We start from the raw sequence: 18,417 nt of genomic DNA on the forward strand, positions 1-18,417 counted from the left end.
GGGGTTTCACCGTGTTAGCCAGGATGATCTCGATCTCCTGACCTCGTGATCTGCCCACCTCGGCTTCCCAAAGTGCTGGGATTACAGGCATGAGCCACCACATGTGGCCTATCTTCTTCTTCTTCTTTTCTTTGAGACAGTCTCACTCTGTCACCCAGGCTGGAGTGCAGTGGCATGAATTCGGCTGTCTGCAACCTCCACCTCCCAGATGCAAGTGATTCTCCTGCCTCAGCCTCCTGAGTAGCTGGGATTACAAGCATGCACCACCACACCTGGCTAATTTTTGTATTTTTAGTAAACATGGGGTTTTACCATTTTGGCCAGCCTGGTCTTGAACTCCTGACTTCAGGTGATCCACCCGTCTTGGCCTCCCAAAGTGCTGGGATTACAGGTGTGAGCTGAGCCACCGTGCCTGGTCAAGCATCTGCTATCTTCATCATCATTAACATCCTTTACCTAGCAACTAGGTATCTCAGCCCTGCCACTACTTGCTCTGTGACCTTGGACAGGTCACTTGATCTTTCTATGCCCCAATATCCTCCTCTATAAAATAAGGGATAATAATAGTGTCTGACTCAAGAGTTCTTGTGAAAATTAAATGAGAAAGAATGTGTAAGTGCTTAGAAGAGTGTGTGGCATATAGTTAATGTGTGATGATAACAGCTATAAAAATAAGTTAGGAGAGCGGGCAAGGGGTGAGGCAGCTTGTGAGGGAGGTTGAGCTCCTGGTCACGATTCTGTCCATCCCAGGCTGATGGTGCGCTCAGGGGGCAGCCCCCTATCCCCCGTGATCTATGATTCAGACATGGACGATGTCCCTGAGCGGGGTCTCATCAGTGACGCCCAGTCCCTCTATGTGGAGCTGCTGTCAGAGACACCTGCCAATCCCCTGCTGTTAAGCCTCCGATTTGAAGGTAAGTGACCCACTCCCCCACTGGACCCCAGCGGCCACACCGTCCCCTCTTCCTGACACCAGGCATAGTTGGAAGCACAAACTCCATGCCTGTTCATCTCCATGCTGGGATTCCTGAAATGTGACTTGCCTCCCTGCCCCAAAACTGCAAGGATCTCTTCTAGGGACCCCTTCTCCTTTCCGGAGGCAGCCTTCTCTGTTTAAGCTTCATGCATGCCTGGATCCAGGTACACAGCCCAGAGACCAGTTATCTCAGTATCTCAGTTCTTTCCTCTGTGTTGGCTTCATTCTCAGGCAGGCTTTCCCTGTGCGATGGACATAGCTGCTGATTTACCACCAACTTCGTTTTTATTTTATTTATTTATTTATTTTCTTTCTTTTTTTTTTTTTTTGAGGTGGAGTCTCGCTCTGTCGCCCAGACTGGAGTGCAGTGGCGCGATCTTGGCTCACTGCAAGCTCCTCCTGCTGGGTTCATGCCATTCTCCTGCCTCAGTCCCCCGAGTAGCTGGGGCTACAGGCGCTTGCCACCACGCCCGGCTAAATCTTTTTTTTTTTTTTTTTTTTGTATTTTTAGTAGAGACGGGGTTTCACTTTGTTAGCCAGGATGGTCTCGATTCCTGACCTCGTGATCCGCCCGCCTCAGCCTCCCAAAGTGCTGGGATTACAGGTGTGAGCCACCGCGCCTGGCCTTTATTTATTTACTTATTTTGAGATGGAGTTTTACTCTTGTTGCCCAGGCTGGAGGGCAATGGTGTGATCTCAGCTCACTGCAACCTCCACCTCCTGGGTTCAAGCGATTCTTCTGCCTCAACCTCTTGAGTAGCTGGGATTACAGGCATGCGCCACCACGCTCAGCTAATTCTGTATTTTTAGTAGAAACAGGGTTTCTCCATGTTGGTGAGGCTGGTCTCGAACTCCCAACTTCAGGTGATCCGCCCGCCTCGGCCTCCCAAAGTGCTGGGATTACAGGTGTGAGCCACCATGCCTGGCAGTTTTTTTTTTTAAACTTTTATTCATTTTTATTTATTTATTTTGAGACAGAGTCCCTCTCTGTCGCCCAGGCTGGAGTGCAGTGGCAGAATCTTAGCTCACTGCAGCCCCCTCCTCCAGGTTCAAGTGATTCTCATGCCTCAGCCTCCCCAGTAGCTGGGACTACACGCATGCACCACTACGCCCAGCTAATTTTTGTGTTTTTAGTAGAGACAGGGTTTCACCATGTTGCCCAGGCTGGTCTTGAACTCCTGGGCTCGAGTGATTTGCCCCCGTGGAACTCCCAAAGTGCTAGCATTACAGGCGTGAGCCACCTCGCCCAGCCCATACCACCAACTTAGTAACCTCATCAGAGAGAACACTCATGTATTTCCTGAGAGCTCAGCAAAAGTGCCAGGAGAGGCACTCATTGACCTGGCTGAGGTCCTGGTTGGCTTTAGCCTGAGCCAATCACCGAGCTAGGAGAAGGCAGTATTGAGATAGGCTAATCTGCCTCATGTGGCCTCCCCTGGTGGGCTTCAACTCAACCTTGTGGACTGGGAGTGGGGTAGGCATGCATCCCAAAATTAAAATTGGGGTACTGTTACCAGAAGAAGGGGAATGAATGTGAAGGGGTAGAAACAAGGAAGTGATCGTGAAGGAAGAAGCATTTGAACTTGGCCTTATAGGACAGAAGGTATTTTATTATTATTATTATTACTGAAACAGGTCTTGCTTTATCACCCAAGCTGTAGTGCAGTGGCCCCATCATGGTTCACTGCAACCTCAACCTGCCGGGCTCAAGTGATCCTCCTGCCTCAGCCTCCCTAGTAGCTGGGACCACAAGCATGTACCACCATGCCTGGGTAATTTTTTAATTTTTTGTAGAGACAGCATCTCACTATACTGCCCAGGCTGATCTCTAACTGCTGAGCTGAAGTGATCCTCCCACCCCGGCCTCTCAAAGTGCTAGGATTACGGGCGTGAGCCACCCTGCCCAACCAACAGAGGATATTTTAAAAGAGGAAGATCAAGGCCAGTTGTGGTGACTCATGTCTCTAATCCCAGTACTTTGGGAGGCCAAGGTGGGATGATTGCTTGAGGCCGGAGGTTTGAGAACCAGTCTGAGCGACATAGTGAGACCCTGTGTCTGCAAATTAAAAAAAAAAAATTATATATATATACACACATACACACACACACACATATATATATACACACACACACACACACACACACATACATATATATATATATATCCAGGTGTGGTGGCACACACTTCTAGTCCCAGCTACATGGAAGGTTGAGGTGGGAGGATCACTTGAACCCAAGAGGTTGCAGTGAGCTATGATTGCAGCACTGCGCTCCGGCCTGGGCAACAGAGCAAGACCCTGTCAAAAAAAAAAAAAAAAAAAAGAGAAAAGAAAACAAAAGAAAAGGAAAGGAAAGAAAGGAACTTTGGGAAAGAGCAAGTAGAGAAATGCTTGGTATGTTTGGGAAACAGAATTTCATTGTGGCTGAAAACAGAGGAGTTGTATAAACAGTAGCAAGAGAGAGACCAAAAACGTGAAGTGAAGTGCTCAGAGATGGGAGGGTCTAGTGTTTGATGAGAATCATGGAAGAAATGGAATTGACACTGGGCTGTAATGGATGCTTAGGATTTGGACATGATACCTTGCAGGTTAAGTAATAGTGAAATAGAACAGTGGATCTACAAAAATCAATTGCGGGATAGATTCTGGGAGTGTTAAAGTACGAACAGCCCAGGTCTTTTAGTGAAAATGGCAAGTTTTGAGACCTGCCTCCATAGTTGTAGGCCACACTGTTCTACGAGTTTAAGATTCTTCACTGTGGCCAGGCACAATGGCTTACGCCTGTAATCCCAGCACTTTGGGAGGCTAAGATGGGAGGATCACTTGAGCCTGGGAGTTTGAGACCAGCCTGGGCAACATAGCAAGACCTTTGTCTCTACAAAACAAAACGAAACAAACAATTAGCCAGGTGTGGTGGTGCACGCTTATGGTCCCAGCTGCTCAGGAAGCTGAGGCAGGAGGATCACTTGAGTCTGGGAGGTCAAAGCTGCTGTGAGTTGTGAGCCCACCATTGCACTCCAGCCTAGGCAACAAAGCAAGACCCCGTCTCATTGTTTTTCTTTTTTTCTTTTTTTTTTTTTGAGATGGAGTTTCGCTCTTGTCACCCAGGTTGGAATGCAATGGCACAATCTCGGCTCACTGCAACTTCTGCCTTCCGGATTCAAGTGATTCTCCTGCCTCAGCCTCCTGGGTAGCTGGGATTACAGGTGTTAGCCACCATGCCCAGCTAATTTTTGTATTTTTAGTAGAGATGGGGTTTCACCACGTTGGTCAGGCTGGTCTCGAACTCCTGACCTCAGATGATTCACCTGCCTCGGCCTCCCAAAGTGTGGAGATTATAGTTGTGAGCCACCATGTCTGACCTCATTTTTAAAAATAAATAAAAAAGCCCGGGCGCAGTGGCTCATGCCTGTAATCCCCGCACTTTGGGAGGCTGAGGCAGGTGGATCATTTGAGCCCAGGAGTTTGAAACCAGCCTGGGCAACATGGCAAAGCCCCATTTCTACTAAAAACACAAAAATTAGCCAGACGTGGTGACACGTGCCTGTAATCCCAGCTACCCGGGAGGCTGAGACACGAGACTCGCTTGAACCTGGGAAGCCGAGGTTGCAGTGAAGTGAGATCATGCCACTGCACTCCAGCCTGGGCAACAGAGCGAGACTCGGTCTCAAAAAATAAAAAATAAAATATTAAAATAAAATAAAAAATATAAAAAAAAAAAAAGCAAAAAGGCCCGGTGTGGTGGCTCATGCCTGTAATCCCAGCGCTTTGGGAGGCTGAGGCGGGTGGATCATCTGAGGTCAGGAGTTCGAGACCAGCCTGGCCAACATGGTGAAACCCCATGTCTACTAAAAAAATACAAAAATTAGCTGGGGGTGGTTGTGGGTGCCTGTAATCCCAGCTACTCGGGAGGCTGACGCAGGAGAATGACTTGAACCTGGGAGGCAGAAGTTGCAGTGAGCCGATGTCGTACCATTGCACTCCAGCCTGGGCAACAACAGCGAAACTCCATCTGAAAAAAAAAAAAAAAAAAGAAAGAAAAGGATTCCTCATTGGTATCATAGGCACCTAAATCTTAACTCACAGGGAGTTTTGCAGCTAAGATCTGATCAGGTGCACAGAAACTCAAATGCTCTACAAATGTTCACTTTTGTTGACTTAGTCTAAAGTAAAAACTGAGTAGTTTTTGCATTAGCTGAAATGTTGGGTTCTAGCAACAGCATGGATGATCAGAATCCAATTGTTATTTCTGAGGAGAGAATACACCTACACCAGCCAGTTCTCCAAAGGCACCCCTACCCTTACCCGCCCGTCTTTGCCGTTTCCAGAGCCAAGTATCTGTGGCTGGGAATCAAGCCATCTGGGTTTGAGACCTGCTTTTGCCATTGTCTTCTGGGTGACCTTGAGCAAGTGGCTTTTTCGTCTATGAATTTCCTCTCTGTAGAATGGTGGCTGGGATTTGGCTAGCCCAGGGGCTTCCCTCAAGAGGCCAGGGAGGCAATATAAATATGTGAATGAGGAGTGTTAGAAATTTTTTGACAATCTGGAGAGTGAATGCTAAACCCAGTGGCATTCAGTTTTTAAAAACTCACCAACCCCAGGGCAGTGGCTCACACCTGTAATCCTAGCACTTTGGGAGACCGAGGCCAGTGGATCACCTGAGGTCAGGTGTTCAAGACCAGCCTGAGTAACATGGTGAAACCCCATCTCTACCAAAAAAAAAAAAAAAAAAATTGGAAAATGAGCTGCTGGGTGGGGTGTGCATGCTATAGTCCCAGCTACTGGAGAGGCTGAGGTGGGAGGATCGCTTGAGCCTAGGAGATCTAGGCTGCAATGAGCTGTGATCACACCATTGCACTCCAGCCTGGGCAACAGAGTGAGACCCTGTTTCTAAAAAAATAAAAAATAAAAAAAACCCAGGCTGGGCACAGTGACTCATGTCTGTAATCCTAGTATTTTGGGAGGCTGAGGCAGGCAGATCACTTAAGGCCAGGAGTTCAAGACTAGCCTTAGCCAACATGGTGAAACCCCCATCTCTCCTAAGAATACAAAAATTGGCCAGGCACGGTGGCTCATGCCTGTAATCCCAGCACTTTGGGAGGCTGAGGCGGGCAGATCACTTGAGGTCAGGAGTTTGAGACCAGCCTGACCAACCTGGAGAAACCCTGTCTCTACTAAAAATACAAAAAAATTAGGTAGGTGTAGTAGTACATGCCTGTAATCCCAGCTACTCAGGAGGCTGAGGCAGGAGAATCGCTTGAACCCAGGAGGCGGAGGTTGCGGTGAGCCAAAATCGCGCCATTGCCCACCAGCCTGGGCAACAAGTGTGAAACTCTGTCTCAGGGAAAAAAAAAAAAAAAATTAGCTGTGCATGGTGGTGCACACCTGTAATCCCAGCTACTTGGGAGGCTGAGGCATGAGAATTGCTTGAACCTGGGAGTCAGAGGCTGCAGGGAGCCGAGGTCATACCACTGCACTCCAGTCTGGGTGACAGCTGAAGACTCTGTCTCAAAAAAAAAAAAAAGAAAAAAAAAAGCCCAGGGAGTGGCCAAACAACACCCCAATTCAGCTCACATCCCCAATTTGAGATCCCTTGAGGCCTGCCCTAATGCTTAATTGTTATGACTGACTCCTTCCCAGCCTTTGAGGAGGATCGCTGCTTCGCCCCCTTCCTGGCACATGGAAACGTCACTACTACGGACCCTGAGTATCGCCCAGGGGCACTGGCAACCTTCTCGTGCCTCCCAGGATATGCCCTGGAGCCCCCTGGACCCCCCAATGCCATCGAATGTGTGGATCCCACAGAACCCCACTGGAACGACACAGAGCCGGCCTGCAAAGGTGAGCCTTCCTCTTCGCAGGCAGGTCTTTCAGTCCATGATGCCCCCTGAACTGGAAATCCCAGCAAGGCCATTCAGAAAGGAAGGCTGCATATCCAGACCTAATCAACCCAAGCCTTGGGTAAATCCCTGTCCCTTCAGAGACTGTTTTCTTAGCTGAATGACTGGTGGGCTTGTTACTGAATGCAGGGGTCACAAACCCAAATGTCTTCAAGAGCAATAACTGCTGTTGGGTTAAGTCACAGATTGGGCAGGCTGGAGTGGAGAGTGGGTGGGGTTTGTTAAGAGCAGGACTGGATATTGAACACAAAAGGACCTAGACGTGGCAAGAAACAGGTGGATCATGGCTGGGTGCGGTGGCTTACGCCTGTAATCCCAACACTATGGGAGGCAGAGGCAGGTAGATCACCTGAGGTCGGGAGTTCGAGACCAGCCTGATCAACATGGAGAAACCCTGTTTCTACTTAAAATACAAAATTAGCTGGGTGTGGCGGTGCATGCCTGTAATCCCAGCTACTCGGGAGGCTGAGGCAGGAGAATCACTTGAACTCAGGAGGCGGAAGTTGCGGTGAGCCGAGATCACGGCACTGCACTCCAACCTGGGCAACAAGAGTGAAATTCTTTCTCAAAAAAAAAAAAAGAAAGAAAGAAAAAAGAAAAGAAAAAGAAAAAGGTGGATAAAGCCAGGCGCGGTGGCTCACGCCTGTAATCCCAACACTCTGGGAGGCTCAGGCAGGTGGATCACCTGAGGTGAGAAGTTGGAGACCAGCCTGGTCAACATAGTGAAACTCCGTCTCTACTAAAAATACAAAAATTAACCAGGCATGGTGGTGCGTGCTTGTAATCCCAGCTACTTGAGAGGCTGAGGCACGAGAATCGCTTGAACCTGGGAGGTGGAGATTGCAGTGAGCCGGGATTGTGCCACTGCACTCCAGCCTGGGCCACACAGTGAGACTCCGTCTAAAAAAATAAAAATAAGGGCCAGGCGTAGTGGCTCATGCCTGTAATCCCAGCACTTTGGGAGGCCGAGGCAGGCGGATCACGAGGTCAGGAGATTGAGTCCATCCTGGCTAATCGGGTGAAACACCGTCTCTAATAAAAATACAAAAAAATTAGCCGGGTGTGGCGGTGGGCGCCTGTAGTTCCAGCTGCTGGGGAGGCTGAGGCAGGAGAATGGCGTGAACCCGGGAGATGGAGCTTGCAGTGAGCTGAGATTGCGCCACTGCACTCCAGCCTGGGCGACAGAGCGAGACTCTGTCTCAAAAAAAAGTGAAAAAATAAATAAATAAAAATAAAAATAAAAGAATAAAAGAAGCAGGTGGATCATAGGTAATAGGAAACAAGCGAGGTGATGTGGTACATGCATCACGAGTGGTGAGGACCGTGGTGAAATGGAGACGGCATGCCCACCTGGGTCCCGAACCTGACACCCCTTTTTCCCTAGCCATGTGTGGAGGGGAGCTGTCGGAGCCAGCTGGTGTGGTCCTCTCTCCCGACTGGCCCCAGAGCTATAGCCCGGGCCAGGACTGCGTGTGGGGCCTACACGTCCAGGAAGAGAAGCGCATCTTGCTCCAAGTTGAGATGTATGTTTGGGTTCTGCAGCGGGTGCGACGGGTGTAGGCTCAGCAAAGTGTGGTATGCCAATGCACTAGCCTGCATTCTGAGCCTGCCTGGCTCTTGCGTATCTATCCAGAATTCGGTGGATAGGCTGGTGCACTAAGGGTTCAGGATAGAGGTGAGAGAGCTGGGCTAAAATCACGTATTAGCCAGGCAACCTCGGACAAATAAATAGGGCAATGCAGCCTTCCTTGGGGGCTATTGTGAACAAGGGGCTCTGGCCTGGTGCCTCTCACTCTTTGGAGGTTTCTGAGGCTGCCCATGGAGCTACTTCCAGGAACACAGACCCAAACTGTTGCGGTATCACCAACAAGTTGGGGAGGGCTGAGGAGAATCCAGTGAGCTGAATTGGTATTAGAGGGTCTTGAGACGGCACAGAAGCTGAAGTGGGCGTGGCTTCAGAGCAGGTACTCAGGCAGAGCCTAGAGTTGTGTAGGGTGGAAGCGAATTTGGTCTATGATTGGCCAGAGCTGGAGTTGGGCTAGGCTTTGGATCCCATGGTGATGAAGGAGGGACTGGACAGTGGGCGGAATTAGTAATGAGCAAGGTTAGGGATTGGGTAGTAGGACATGGGAGGAGCCATAGAATAGAGGAAATTATGGGCGGGGCTGGAGAGTAGGAGAGGCTACCAATGAGCAGAGTTGAGGATGGGGCAGAGCTGGATGGGGGGGGCCAGTCGCAGCCCCACCCCATTGTCTGGTCCCACTCCCTGCAGATTGAATGTGCGGGAAGGGGACATGCTGACACTGTTCGACGGGGACGGTCCCAGCGCCCGAGTCTTGGCCCAGCTGCGGGGACCTCAACCGCGCCGCCGTCTCCTCTCCTCTGGGCCCGACCTCACACTGCAGTTTCAGGCACCGCCCGGGCCCCCAAATCCAGGCCTGGGCCAGGGCTTCGTATTGCACTTCAAAGGTACTGAGGGATAGAGTCCCGGGATGGGCACGGGTCGGGCAAGCCAGAGATCCCGGGAGGTGGCCGGTCGTGGTGGCTCACGCCTGTTATCCCAGGGCCTTGAGAGACCGAGGTGGGAGGATCGCTTGAAGCCAAGAGGTTGAGGCCGCAGTGAGCTATGCTTGTACCACTGTACTCCGCCTGGGCGACAGAGGAAACCCTGTCTCTAAGAAAGAGAAAGAGAGACAGATCCCGGGAGGGGGCACAGAGCAAAGCCTCCGAGGCTGGAAGGGAGCCCGGAGTTAAAACGGCAGCCTCCAAACTCGCCCTCCCTCCCATGCAGAGGTCCCAAGGAACGACACGTGCCCCGAGCTGCCACCTCCGGAGTGGGGCTGGAGGACGGCATCCCACGGGGACCTGATCCGGGGCACGGTGCTCACCTACCAGTGCGAGCCTGGCTACGAGCTGCTAGGCTCCGACATTCTCACTTGCCAGTGGGACCTCTCTTGGAGCGCCGCGCCGCCAGCCTGCCAAAAGAGTGAGCCGGCCCCGCCCGCGTCCTGTCGGCCCCGCCCCTTCGCTGTGGGCCCCGCCCCCGCCCTGTCCTGTACCGGCCCCCTTGCTTTCTGTGTTCCGTCCCTTCGCTCGGGGTCCTTCCTGGATCTTCTTCAGGCCCTGCCCCCATGCCCTTTAGCTCTCACTCCTCCGCCCGGTTCTCGGAAACTGTCCCCTCTGCGTCTCCCTCTCACCTTCTCCGGGCTGCATCCCTCTTCTTTCTTGCACCGACCTGGGCTCGGTCCCTGTTTCCTCGTCTCATGGCCCCGCCCCGTCCCCCCTGATCCCTCCTCTGCGGCGTCTGAGTTTCACCCCTAACAGGGCTCCGACCAGGTTCCCACTGGGCTCCCCGTGTCCACACTTGGCTCCATCCTTCCTGTCCTACGCCCCGCCCCAATCCCACAGTCCTCTCAGTTGAAATTGTAGGGAGCCACTTTGCTAGGACCAAGGTTGTCAGAGCACTTGGTTTATTTGAATGCCATCACTGAAGCCCCGTGCTGGGTTGAGGTTAGGAGAAGGGAGTTCAAGCCCCTCCATACTCTTGTGGAGCTCACAATCTGGGAGTGATACGCAGGATGGTGATCACTGGGTGACTTTGGGCGAGGCACTTAGCATCTCTGAACCTTGGTTTCCCCTTTGGTGGAGTAGGACTCAGGTTGTGAAGCGCAGATGGAAACTTCACAGGGTGCGTGCTGCCCTGGGTGTGAGGAAGGACTGTGGGGAGAGCAGTGGGCTAATTTTCTCAGGGCTGGGGCAGGAGGTTTCACAGAGGAGGTGACATTTAAAGGAGCTGGGAGTGTATATATTTTAGAAGAGCAGAAAGGGCCAGGTGTGGTGGATCACCTGAGGTCAAGAGTTCAAGACCAGCCTGGCCAACATGGTGAAACCTCGTCTCTACTAAAAATAAAAAACTAGGCCGGGCGCGGTGGCTCAAGCCTGTAATCCCAGCACTTTGGGAGGCCGAGGCGGGTGGATCACGAGGTCAGGAGATCGAGACTATCCTGGCTAACATGGTGAAACCCCGTCTCTACTAAAAATACAAAAAAACTAGCCGGGCGTGGTGGCGGGCACCTGTACTCTCAGCTACTTGGGAGGCTGAGGCGGGAGAATGGCATGAACCTGGGAGGCGGAGCTTGCAGTGAGCCAAGATCACGCCACTGCACTCCAGCCTGGGAGACACAGCGAGACTCCGTCTCAAAAAAATAAATAAATAAATAAAAATAAAAAACTAGCTGGGCGTTGTGGCACACGCCTGTAATCCCAGCTACTCAGGAGGCTGAGGAAGGAGAATCACTTGAACCCAGGAGGTTGAGGTTGCAGTAAGCTGAGATCATGCCACTGCATTCCAGCCTGCGCCACGGGAGTGATACTCCATCTCAAAAAGAAAAAAAAGAAAAAAGTAAAAGAAAATTGAAGAGCAGAAAGGAATGGCAGCTGGTCACTTTCTTCAAATTTTGGGAAGCCAGCCCCAAGGATGTGGGGCTGTAGTTCCATGTGGCATCTGAAAGCAATGGTGGGACCAAGGGGAGAAACCTCAGGTAGCCAGATTTGGGCTGGACACAGCTCCCCGCCCCTGGAAGGATTCACAGGATATTAGGCCTGGATGAGGCTAAGAGTTCGGCTGGCCCTGCTGCCTCGGGCTCAGGAGGGAACCTGCCCAAGGCAGCAGATTGAGCCTGAAGGTGTGCCAGGACCCACATCTCTGAGTCCCTGTCCAGTGCTCCATGGCTGTGACCCTGGGCAGATTCCCGCTCTGCCACTCCCTGGCTGAGTGACCATGGGCCAAGTCCTTTGACTGCCCTGAGAGCCCTGGGCTCCAAGGGAGATGACAGTGACATTGGCCTCTCAAGATAATTGGGATTAAATATTATGTTTGTGCTAGGTGGTGGCTCACATCCGAAATTGCAGTGCTTTGGAAGGCCAAAGTGGGAGGATCACTTGAGCCCAGGAGATTGAGAACAGCCTGGGCAACATAGTGAGACCCTGTCTCTACAAATAATAAAAAATATAGCCAGGCATGGTGGTATATGCCTATAGTCCTAGCTACTCAGGAGGCTAAGGTGTGAGAATTGCTTAAGCCCAGGAGTTTGAGGCTGCAGTCAGCCGTGATCTCACCACTGCACTCCAGCTTGAGTGACAGAGCAAGTTGTCGTCTCCAAAACAAAGAATTATATTTGGAGCCAGCCGTGGTGGCTCACACCTGTAATCCCAGCACTGTGGGAGGCTGAGGTGGGTGGATTGCCTGAGGTCAGGAGTTCGAGACCAGCCTGGCCAACATGGTGAAACCCTGTCTTTACTAAAAATACAAAAATTAGCTGGGCGTGCTAACGAACGCCTGTAACTGCAGCTACATAGGAGGCTGAGGCAGGAGAATCTCTTGAACCCAGAAGGCGGAGGTTGCCCTGAGCTGAGATGCGCCACTGCACTCCAGCCTGGGTGACAGAGCGAGACTCTCAAAAACAAACAAACAAAACAAAAGGCCAGGCGCCATGGCTCACGCCTGTAATCCCAGCACTTTGGGAGGCCAAGGCGGGTGGTTCACGAGGTCAGGAGATCAAGACCATCCTGGCTAACATGGTGAAACCCCGTCTCTACTAAAAATACAAAAAATTAGCTGGGTGTGGTGTCGGGCACCTGTAGTCCCAGCTACTCAGGAGGCTGAGGCCTGGGAATCCGGGAGGTAGAGCTTGCAGTGAGCCGAGATAGCGCCATTGCACTCCAGCCTGGGCGACAGCGAGACACTCCGTCTCAAACACACACACACACACACACACACACAGAATTATATTTGTTTGTAAAATGTTTAGCAGGGTACCTAGCTCAGGCTTATATACAAGAAATGGCTATGATTATGATTCCTTCACAACAGGGTTGTAAACTCAAACACCTGCAGGCAGGCAGTGTATGTGAGTGAACTAGGCTGGGCATAATGAGAATACTGGGGACAGAAGAGCTGCGCCCCCTTTAAAGAGGGCAGCTACTGTTCCACAGATGACAAGCCATGTTGGGCTCACCCTGCTGGGATTTGGCCCATATGCTCTGGTATGGTGGTTAAATATTTTGAATTTCACCCCAGGATAGGGGCTTGGGATTTCCCCAAGCAAACTGTTTTCTAAAAGAAGCCTGAAATACAACATACATTGAATTTTGAAAAAAAAAATAAGCCTGTCATTCTGGTCTGAAAATAAATGCACTGCATTTTAAGTGTTTCCAATTCATGCTCTCTTCCTTCTGAGGAATTGGTGGGAAGCGCGTGTGTGTGCAGAGGTGTTCAGAGGAAACGGCCCGAGGCTCAGGCCTCTCCCAGCCCTAGGCTTCTGGGAGATTTTCTTTTATTTTTTTTTAGACTGTGTCTCACTCTGTCACCCAGGCTGGAGTGCAGTAGTGCGCTCACCATTCACTGCAGCCTCGACTTACTGGGCTCGAGCAATCCTCCCACCTCCAACTCCTGAGTAGCTGGGACCGCAGGAGCACGTCACCACTCCTGGCTAATTTTTCAATTTGTTGTAGAGATGGGGTCTCTCTGTGTTGCCCAGGCTGATTTTTGAAGGCCCTCACTCTCCATGACCTTGTTCTTCTGCCACCAGTCATGACTTGTGCTGACCCTGGCGAGATTGCCAACGGGCACCGCACCGCCTCGGACGCTGGCTTCCCCGTTGGCTCCCACGTCCAGTACCGCTGTCTGCCAGGGTACAGCCTCGAGGGGGCAGCCATGCTCACCTGCTACAGCCGGGACACAGGCACACCCAAGTGGAGCGACAGGGTCCCCAAATGCGCCTGTGAGTCTGGAGCACACCCTGGGAGGGTGGCTGGGTAGCCCTGGGAGAGCCTGTCTGCCCTGTGCGCAGTAGTGCAGCTGGCATGTGACTGGCATGCTCCCCGCAGTGAAGTACGAGCCGTGCCTGAACCCAGGGGTTCCCGAGAATGGCTACCAGACGCTGTACAAGCACCACTACCAGGCGGGCGAGTCTCTGCGCTTCTTCTGCTATGAGGGCTTTGAGCTTATCGGCGAGGTCACCATCACCTGTGTGCCCGGCCACCCCTCCCAGTGGACCAGCCAGCCCCCACTCTGCAAAGGTGCCTGGCCAGACAGGGCAGGAGGGGCACACCAGTGTCTGGGAAGTGACAGGGCTGGGAGAGTCAGGTAGCACATTTGAGACCAATGGGCGACCCTAAAGAGCTCCCGGTTCTCCTCCTGTGGCCTCGAGTCTTCACGGGTGTGTCCAGAAGCCCTGGGTCGTGTGAGGTCATGGGATTGGCTCAGGGGTGTAGTAGAGGGAGCCTTGGCTTGGAAATCCCTCGCTCTCTCTGGATAGGCCTCAGTTTCCCTATCTCTGACAAATTCTAAAGTTTGGCTCAGACTGTCCAGGAACCCTGACTTTTTAGGGGTCTGGAGAAAGAGGACAAAGGCCCTGTGCTGGTCACTCCTTTCTCTTCCCCACCAAGGGAGAGAGAAAGTTGAGGTTGAGCAGAGGGCAGAGAGAACCAGACTGTCCAGCCCAGCCTCACTGGGCTCCCGGCCCCTCCCAGCCTCCTCCCCTCCCTGGCTCAGACCCCATCCCCTCCCCCTCCTCTCCCTGCAGTTGCCTATGAGGAGCTCCTGGACAACCGAAAACTGGAAGGTCAGTGAGGGCACAGGTGGAGACCCAGGCTGGCCAGGTCGGGAGGGCAAGGCAGAGGCCGGGGCAGGAGGCCAGGCCTTGGAGGGATGAAGCCCAGGGTGTGAGGCCCAGGGCAGGAGGCTGGGAGAGCTCAGGACCGGGCCCGACCACAGCTCACCGGCCTCTCCTCCTCCTATAGTGACCCAGACCACAGATCCGTCACGGCAGCTGGAAGGGGGGAACCTGGCCCTGGCCATCTTGCTGCCTCTAGGCTTGGTCATTGTTCTCGGCAGTGGCGTTTACATATATTACACCAAGTAAGTAGCCTGCACAGGGGCTGCCAGCCAGGGCAGACATCTTGTGGGCCTGGCACCAAACCCTGTTCATAAGCTCCTCTATCCTCTCCCTTTCCCAGGCTTCAGGGAAAGTCCCTTTTTGGCTTCTCCGGCTCCCACTCCTACAGCCCTATCACCGTGGAGTCGGACTTCAGCAACCCGCTGTATGAAGCTGGGGTGAGCACCTCCCCTGCCCCTGAAGAGCCACCACTTGGCTCTCCCAGGACTCCATAACCTTCTCGCAAGGTCTCTGGAATCTCTGTCTTGGGAATTTCAAACTCAGCTGCCCACAGAGGCCATGTCAATGAGCACAGCAAGCCACGTGTGGATAATAGGGAGCAGTGAGGACTGTGGCTAAGTGGAGGACTTGAGCCCCATCTGAAGAATACGGCTCTACCCCGTAGTCGAAACTGAGGCGCAACTGGCAGATCTTCCAATTATTCAAGACAAGCCAGAAATTCAGATTCTTGTGTCATTTTACAACACTATAGGATGAACCAAACACTTTCACTGGCCAGATTAGCCCCTGTGGCCCCCCGGTCCCCAGTGGTCAATGTTACTTTAAAACCCAGGGTCATTGCCCCTCCTCCCATTCGACTGCCTCTTCCACCCCTATCAGACTCCAACAACTGACCTGATCTCTCTGTCTTCAGGATACGCGGGAGTATGAAGTTTCCATCTGAACCCCAAGATTACAGCTGCAGGAGCCAGGACGCCCCTTCCCTCCTCATTCGGGCCGGGGGAAGTACGGGACCCGGTCTCTGCCTCCTGGCTGCCCTCCTCCCTGGCCGTGTAAATAGTCTGCCCGTCCCATGAGGGGGCTTTGATGGCCCTGGAGATCCTACAGTAAATAAACCAGCATCCTGCCGCCCAAAGCCGCCTCTTCTCAGTTGCCAAACGAGGGACCTGCCCCCCACCCTACTGGCTTTTGGATTCTGGGAGGGGAACTCTGCCCCCTGCAAATCTTGCGGCCCCTCCTGCCCAGGGCACCCCTCAAGGACTGCCCCCGATAGCTCTACTGTTCCCTTGAAGGCGCCCCCCTCCCAGATGCCCTGGCCCTAGGTCTGACTCCAGCCAGGAACGTCAGAAGAAGGATGAAGGGGAGAGCTGGGACAAGGCCTTGCCCCCTTCCTGCCATCTCCCCAACCCACAGTCTCTCCACCTTTGCTTCTGAATTCTTGTTTTTGAGCAATAAACAGAAAATCATGACTTGTAATTGGGCCGGTGGGGTGTGGGGAGGCGGCCACCGAGCGCTGGACCACCTCTCTGGGGAGAGGGCTGGGGAAAGGGGAACAATTTGAAAAAGAAGAGGAAATGCGAAAGTGGGCAGAGGGCAGTGTCCGGAGGCCTGGCCTGGGGTCAGAAAGCCTGGCTTTAGGCTCAACCTCTGTGAAGCCCTCCCTGTGACCAGCCTCACTCCAGGCGGCAGTGGCCTCTCCACCAGGCCTTGTTTGACCTTGTGGGCCTCTTCCAGCTGGAAGAGAACTGACAGGAGCCACCCATCTTCTCTCACTGCTGGGCAGGAGGCAAACAGCTTTCAGTTTCTTTCTTTTTAGAGACAGGGCCTGGCTTTGCCGGCCAGGCTGGAGTGCAGTGGTGCCATCACAGCTCACTGCAACCTCAAACTCCTAGATTCAAGGGATCCTCCCACCTCAGCGTCCTGAGTGGCTGGGACTACAGGTGCAAGCCACGGTGCCTGCCTAAATTTTAAATTTTTGTAGAAATGAGATCTTGTTATGTTGCCCAGGCTGGTCTCGAACCCCTGGCCTCAAGCAATCCTCCTTCCTCGACTTCCCAAAGTTCTGGGATTACAGGCATGAGCCACCAAGCCTGGCTTTTCAATTTATCTTATGACCAGTTTGCCTAAAATTCAACCCCCTTTGGAGGATTTTTGTATCTATTCAAGTACACCATTTCTTCCCCCCACCCCAAACTTTTTAACATTTTAGGTGTATCTGCTGTGACCCATCTACCAATTTGAACTTGTTTTATATCCTTGGGGGTGTCCTTTTCCACTTTATCTTTTTTTTTTGAGACGGAGTTTCGCTCTTGTCACCCAGGCTGGTGTGCAATTGCTGCAACCTCTGCCTCCTGGGTTCAAACCGTTCTCCTGCCTCAGCTTCTCAAGTAGCTGGGACTACAGGCACCCATGCCCAGCTAATTTTTGTATTTTTAGTAGAGACCGGGTTTTGTCATGTTGACCAGGCTGGTCTCGAACTCCTGACCTCAAGTGATCCGCACGCCTGGGCCTCCCAAAGTGCCAGGATTACAGGTATGAGCCATCTTGCCTGGCCTAATTAAAATTTTATATTTAAATGCAATTAAACATTTTTAGGACACTTGAAAGGATGCTGAAATATTCAGAAAGGGGTGGACTTTTAGGAGAATCTGAGGCAAACTGTATGCATTATGTTGTTGTTTTTTTTTCTTTTTCTTTTTCTTTTTCGCGACTGAGTCTTACTCTGTCACCCAGGCTGGAGTGTAGTGGTACAATCTCAGCTCATTGCAACCTCTGCCTACCGGGTTCAAGCGATTATCCTGCCTCAGCCTCCTGAGTAGCTGGGATTATAGGAGCCTGCCACCACACCCGGTTAATTTTTGTGTTTTAGTAGAGACAGGGTTTCACTATGTTGGCTAGGCTGGTCTCGAACTCCTGACCTCAAGAGATCCGCCCACCTCGGCCTCCCAAAGTGCTGGGATTACAGGCGTGAGTCACTACGCCCGGCCTATGTTGTTTTATTCTTTAGAGATAGTGTCTCCGTAGTGTAGGCTGGAGTACAGTGGCACCATCATAGCTCACTGCAGCCTCAATGTCCTGGGCTCAAGTGATCCTCCAGCGTTAGCCACCTGAGCAGCTGGGACTACAGGTGTGCTCCACCACACCTGGCTAACTTGTTTGCGTTTTTAGATGTGGGGGCTCACTCTGTTACCCAAACTGGTCTTGAACTCCTGTCCTCAAGTGATCCTCCCACCATATTGTCCGGTATGTCCCTGCGATTACAGGCATGAGCCATCATGCCTGACTGAATTATGTCTTTTAACTCTCCAAAGGACCCTACCGGACAGGGATCATTTATTAATCCCATTTTTCAGATAAGGAAACTAAGGCTCAGAGATGGGAATTGACTTCCTCAGGAGGCTCCAATAAATGGCCAAACTTTGTGCAGTTTGCGTTTAGCAATGCAAATACTAAATGCTAAAATGTATTTAGCATTTGCATTGCTAAACGCAAACTGCGCAAAGCCTAATGCACTGCTTTCTGGCTAGTAATGGGTGTGATATGTTCTCGCAGGCATGAAGCTCAAAGATCAGAGGGGAGAGACTGTAGCTCAGTGTCCCCATCCCCAACAGTGTTGGCAGAGGTGGCTCTTCAGAAGTAAGAGGAGTCCTGCCAGATGCCACAGGCCTAGACCTTAAGGTGCTGGAGTGTGGCCAGGAGGCTGGATTTGGACCAATGTGCTCATTTGTGTCAACAGGCCAGGTGCAGTGATCCCAGTAATCCCAGCATTTTGGGAAGCCGAGGCAGGAGGATCATTTGAGGCCAAGAGTTCAAGACCTGGGCAACACAGTGAGACCCTGTCTCCACAAAAAAAAAAAAAAAAA

General features: G+C 52.0%; 1 protein-coding gene across 8 annotated transcripts in view; it reads left to right on the plus strand.

The window, feature by feature from the left end:
- The window catches only part of SEZ6L2 (seizure related 6 homolog (mouse)-like 2), a 29,340-nt gene extending 13,310 nt beyond the window's left edge, over nucleotides 1-16,030 (plus strand). For 4 of the 8 annotated variants that reach the window (XM_011982422.1, XM_011982429.1, XM_011982426.1 and 1 more), the window contains 11 exons: nucleotides 751-914; nucleotides 6,616-6,816; nucleotides 8,260-8,398; nucleotides 9,148-9,344; nucleotides 9,667-9,861; nucleotides 13,466-13,657; nucleotides 13,764-13,955; nucleotides 14,462-14,500; nucleotides 14,679-14,796; nucleotides 14,895-14,991; nucleotides 15,468-16,030. In XM_011982422.1, the coding sequence (XP_011837812.1) occupies nucleotides 751-914; nucleotides 6,616-6,816; nucleotides 8,260-8,398; nucleotides 9,148-9,344; nucleotides 9,667-9,861; nucleotides 13,466-13,657; nucleotides 13,764-13,955; nucleotides 14,462-14,500; nucleotides 14,679-14,796; nucleotides 14,895-14,991; nucleotides 15,468-15,497 (1,564 nt within the window). In that variant the 3' untranslated portion in view covers nucleotides 15,498-16,030. The remainder of the gene's footprint in view (nucleotides 1-750; nucleotides 915-6,615; nucleotides 6,817-8,259; nucleotides 8,399-9,147; nucleotides 9,345-9,666; nucleotides 9,862-13,465; nucleotides 13,658-13,763; nucleotides 13,956-14,461; nucleotides 14,501-14,678; nucleotides 14,797-14,894; nucleotides 14,992-15,467) is intronic. The other 4 variants (XM_011982423.1, XM_011982427.1, XM_011982425.1 and 1 more) reach the window with 3 other exon arrangements.
- Nucleotides 16,031-18,417: the final 2,387 nt, after the last annotated feature.

The sequence above is a fragment of the Mandrillus leucophaeus genome, unplaced genomic scaffold (assembly GCF_000951045.1).
Source record: "Mandrillus leucophaeus isolate KB7577 unplaced genomic scaffold, Mleu.le_1.0 Scaffold24, whole genome shotgun sequence".
Taxonomy (NCBI): Eukaryota; Metazoa; Chordata; class Mammalia; order Primates; family Cercopithecidae; genus Mandrillus; species Mandrillus leucophaeus.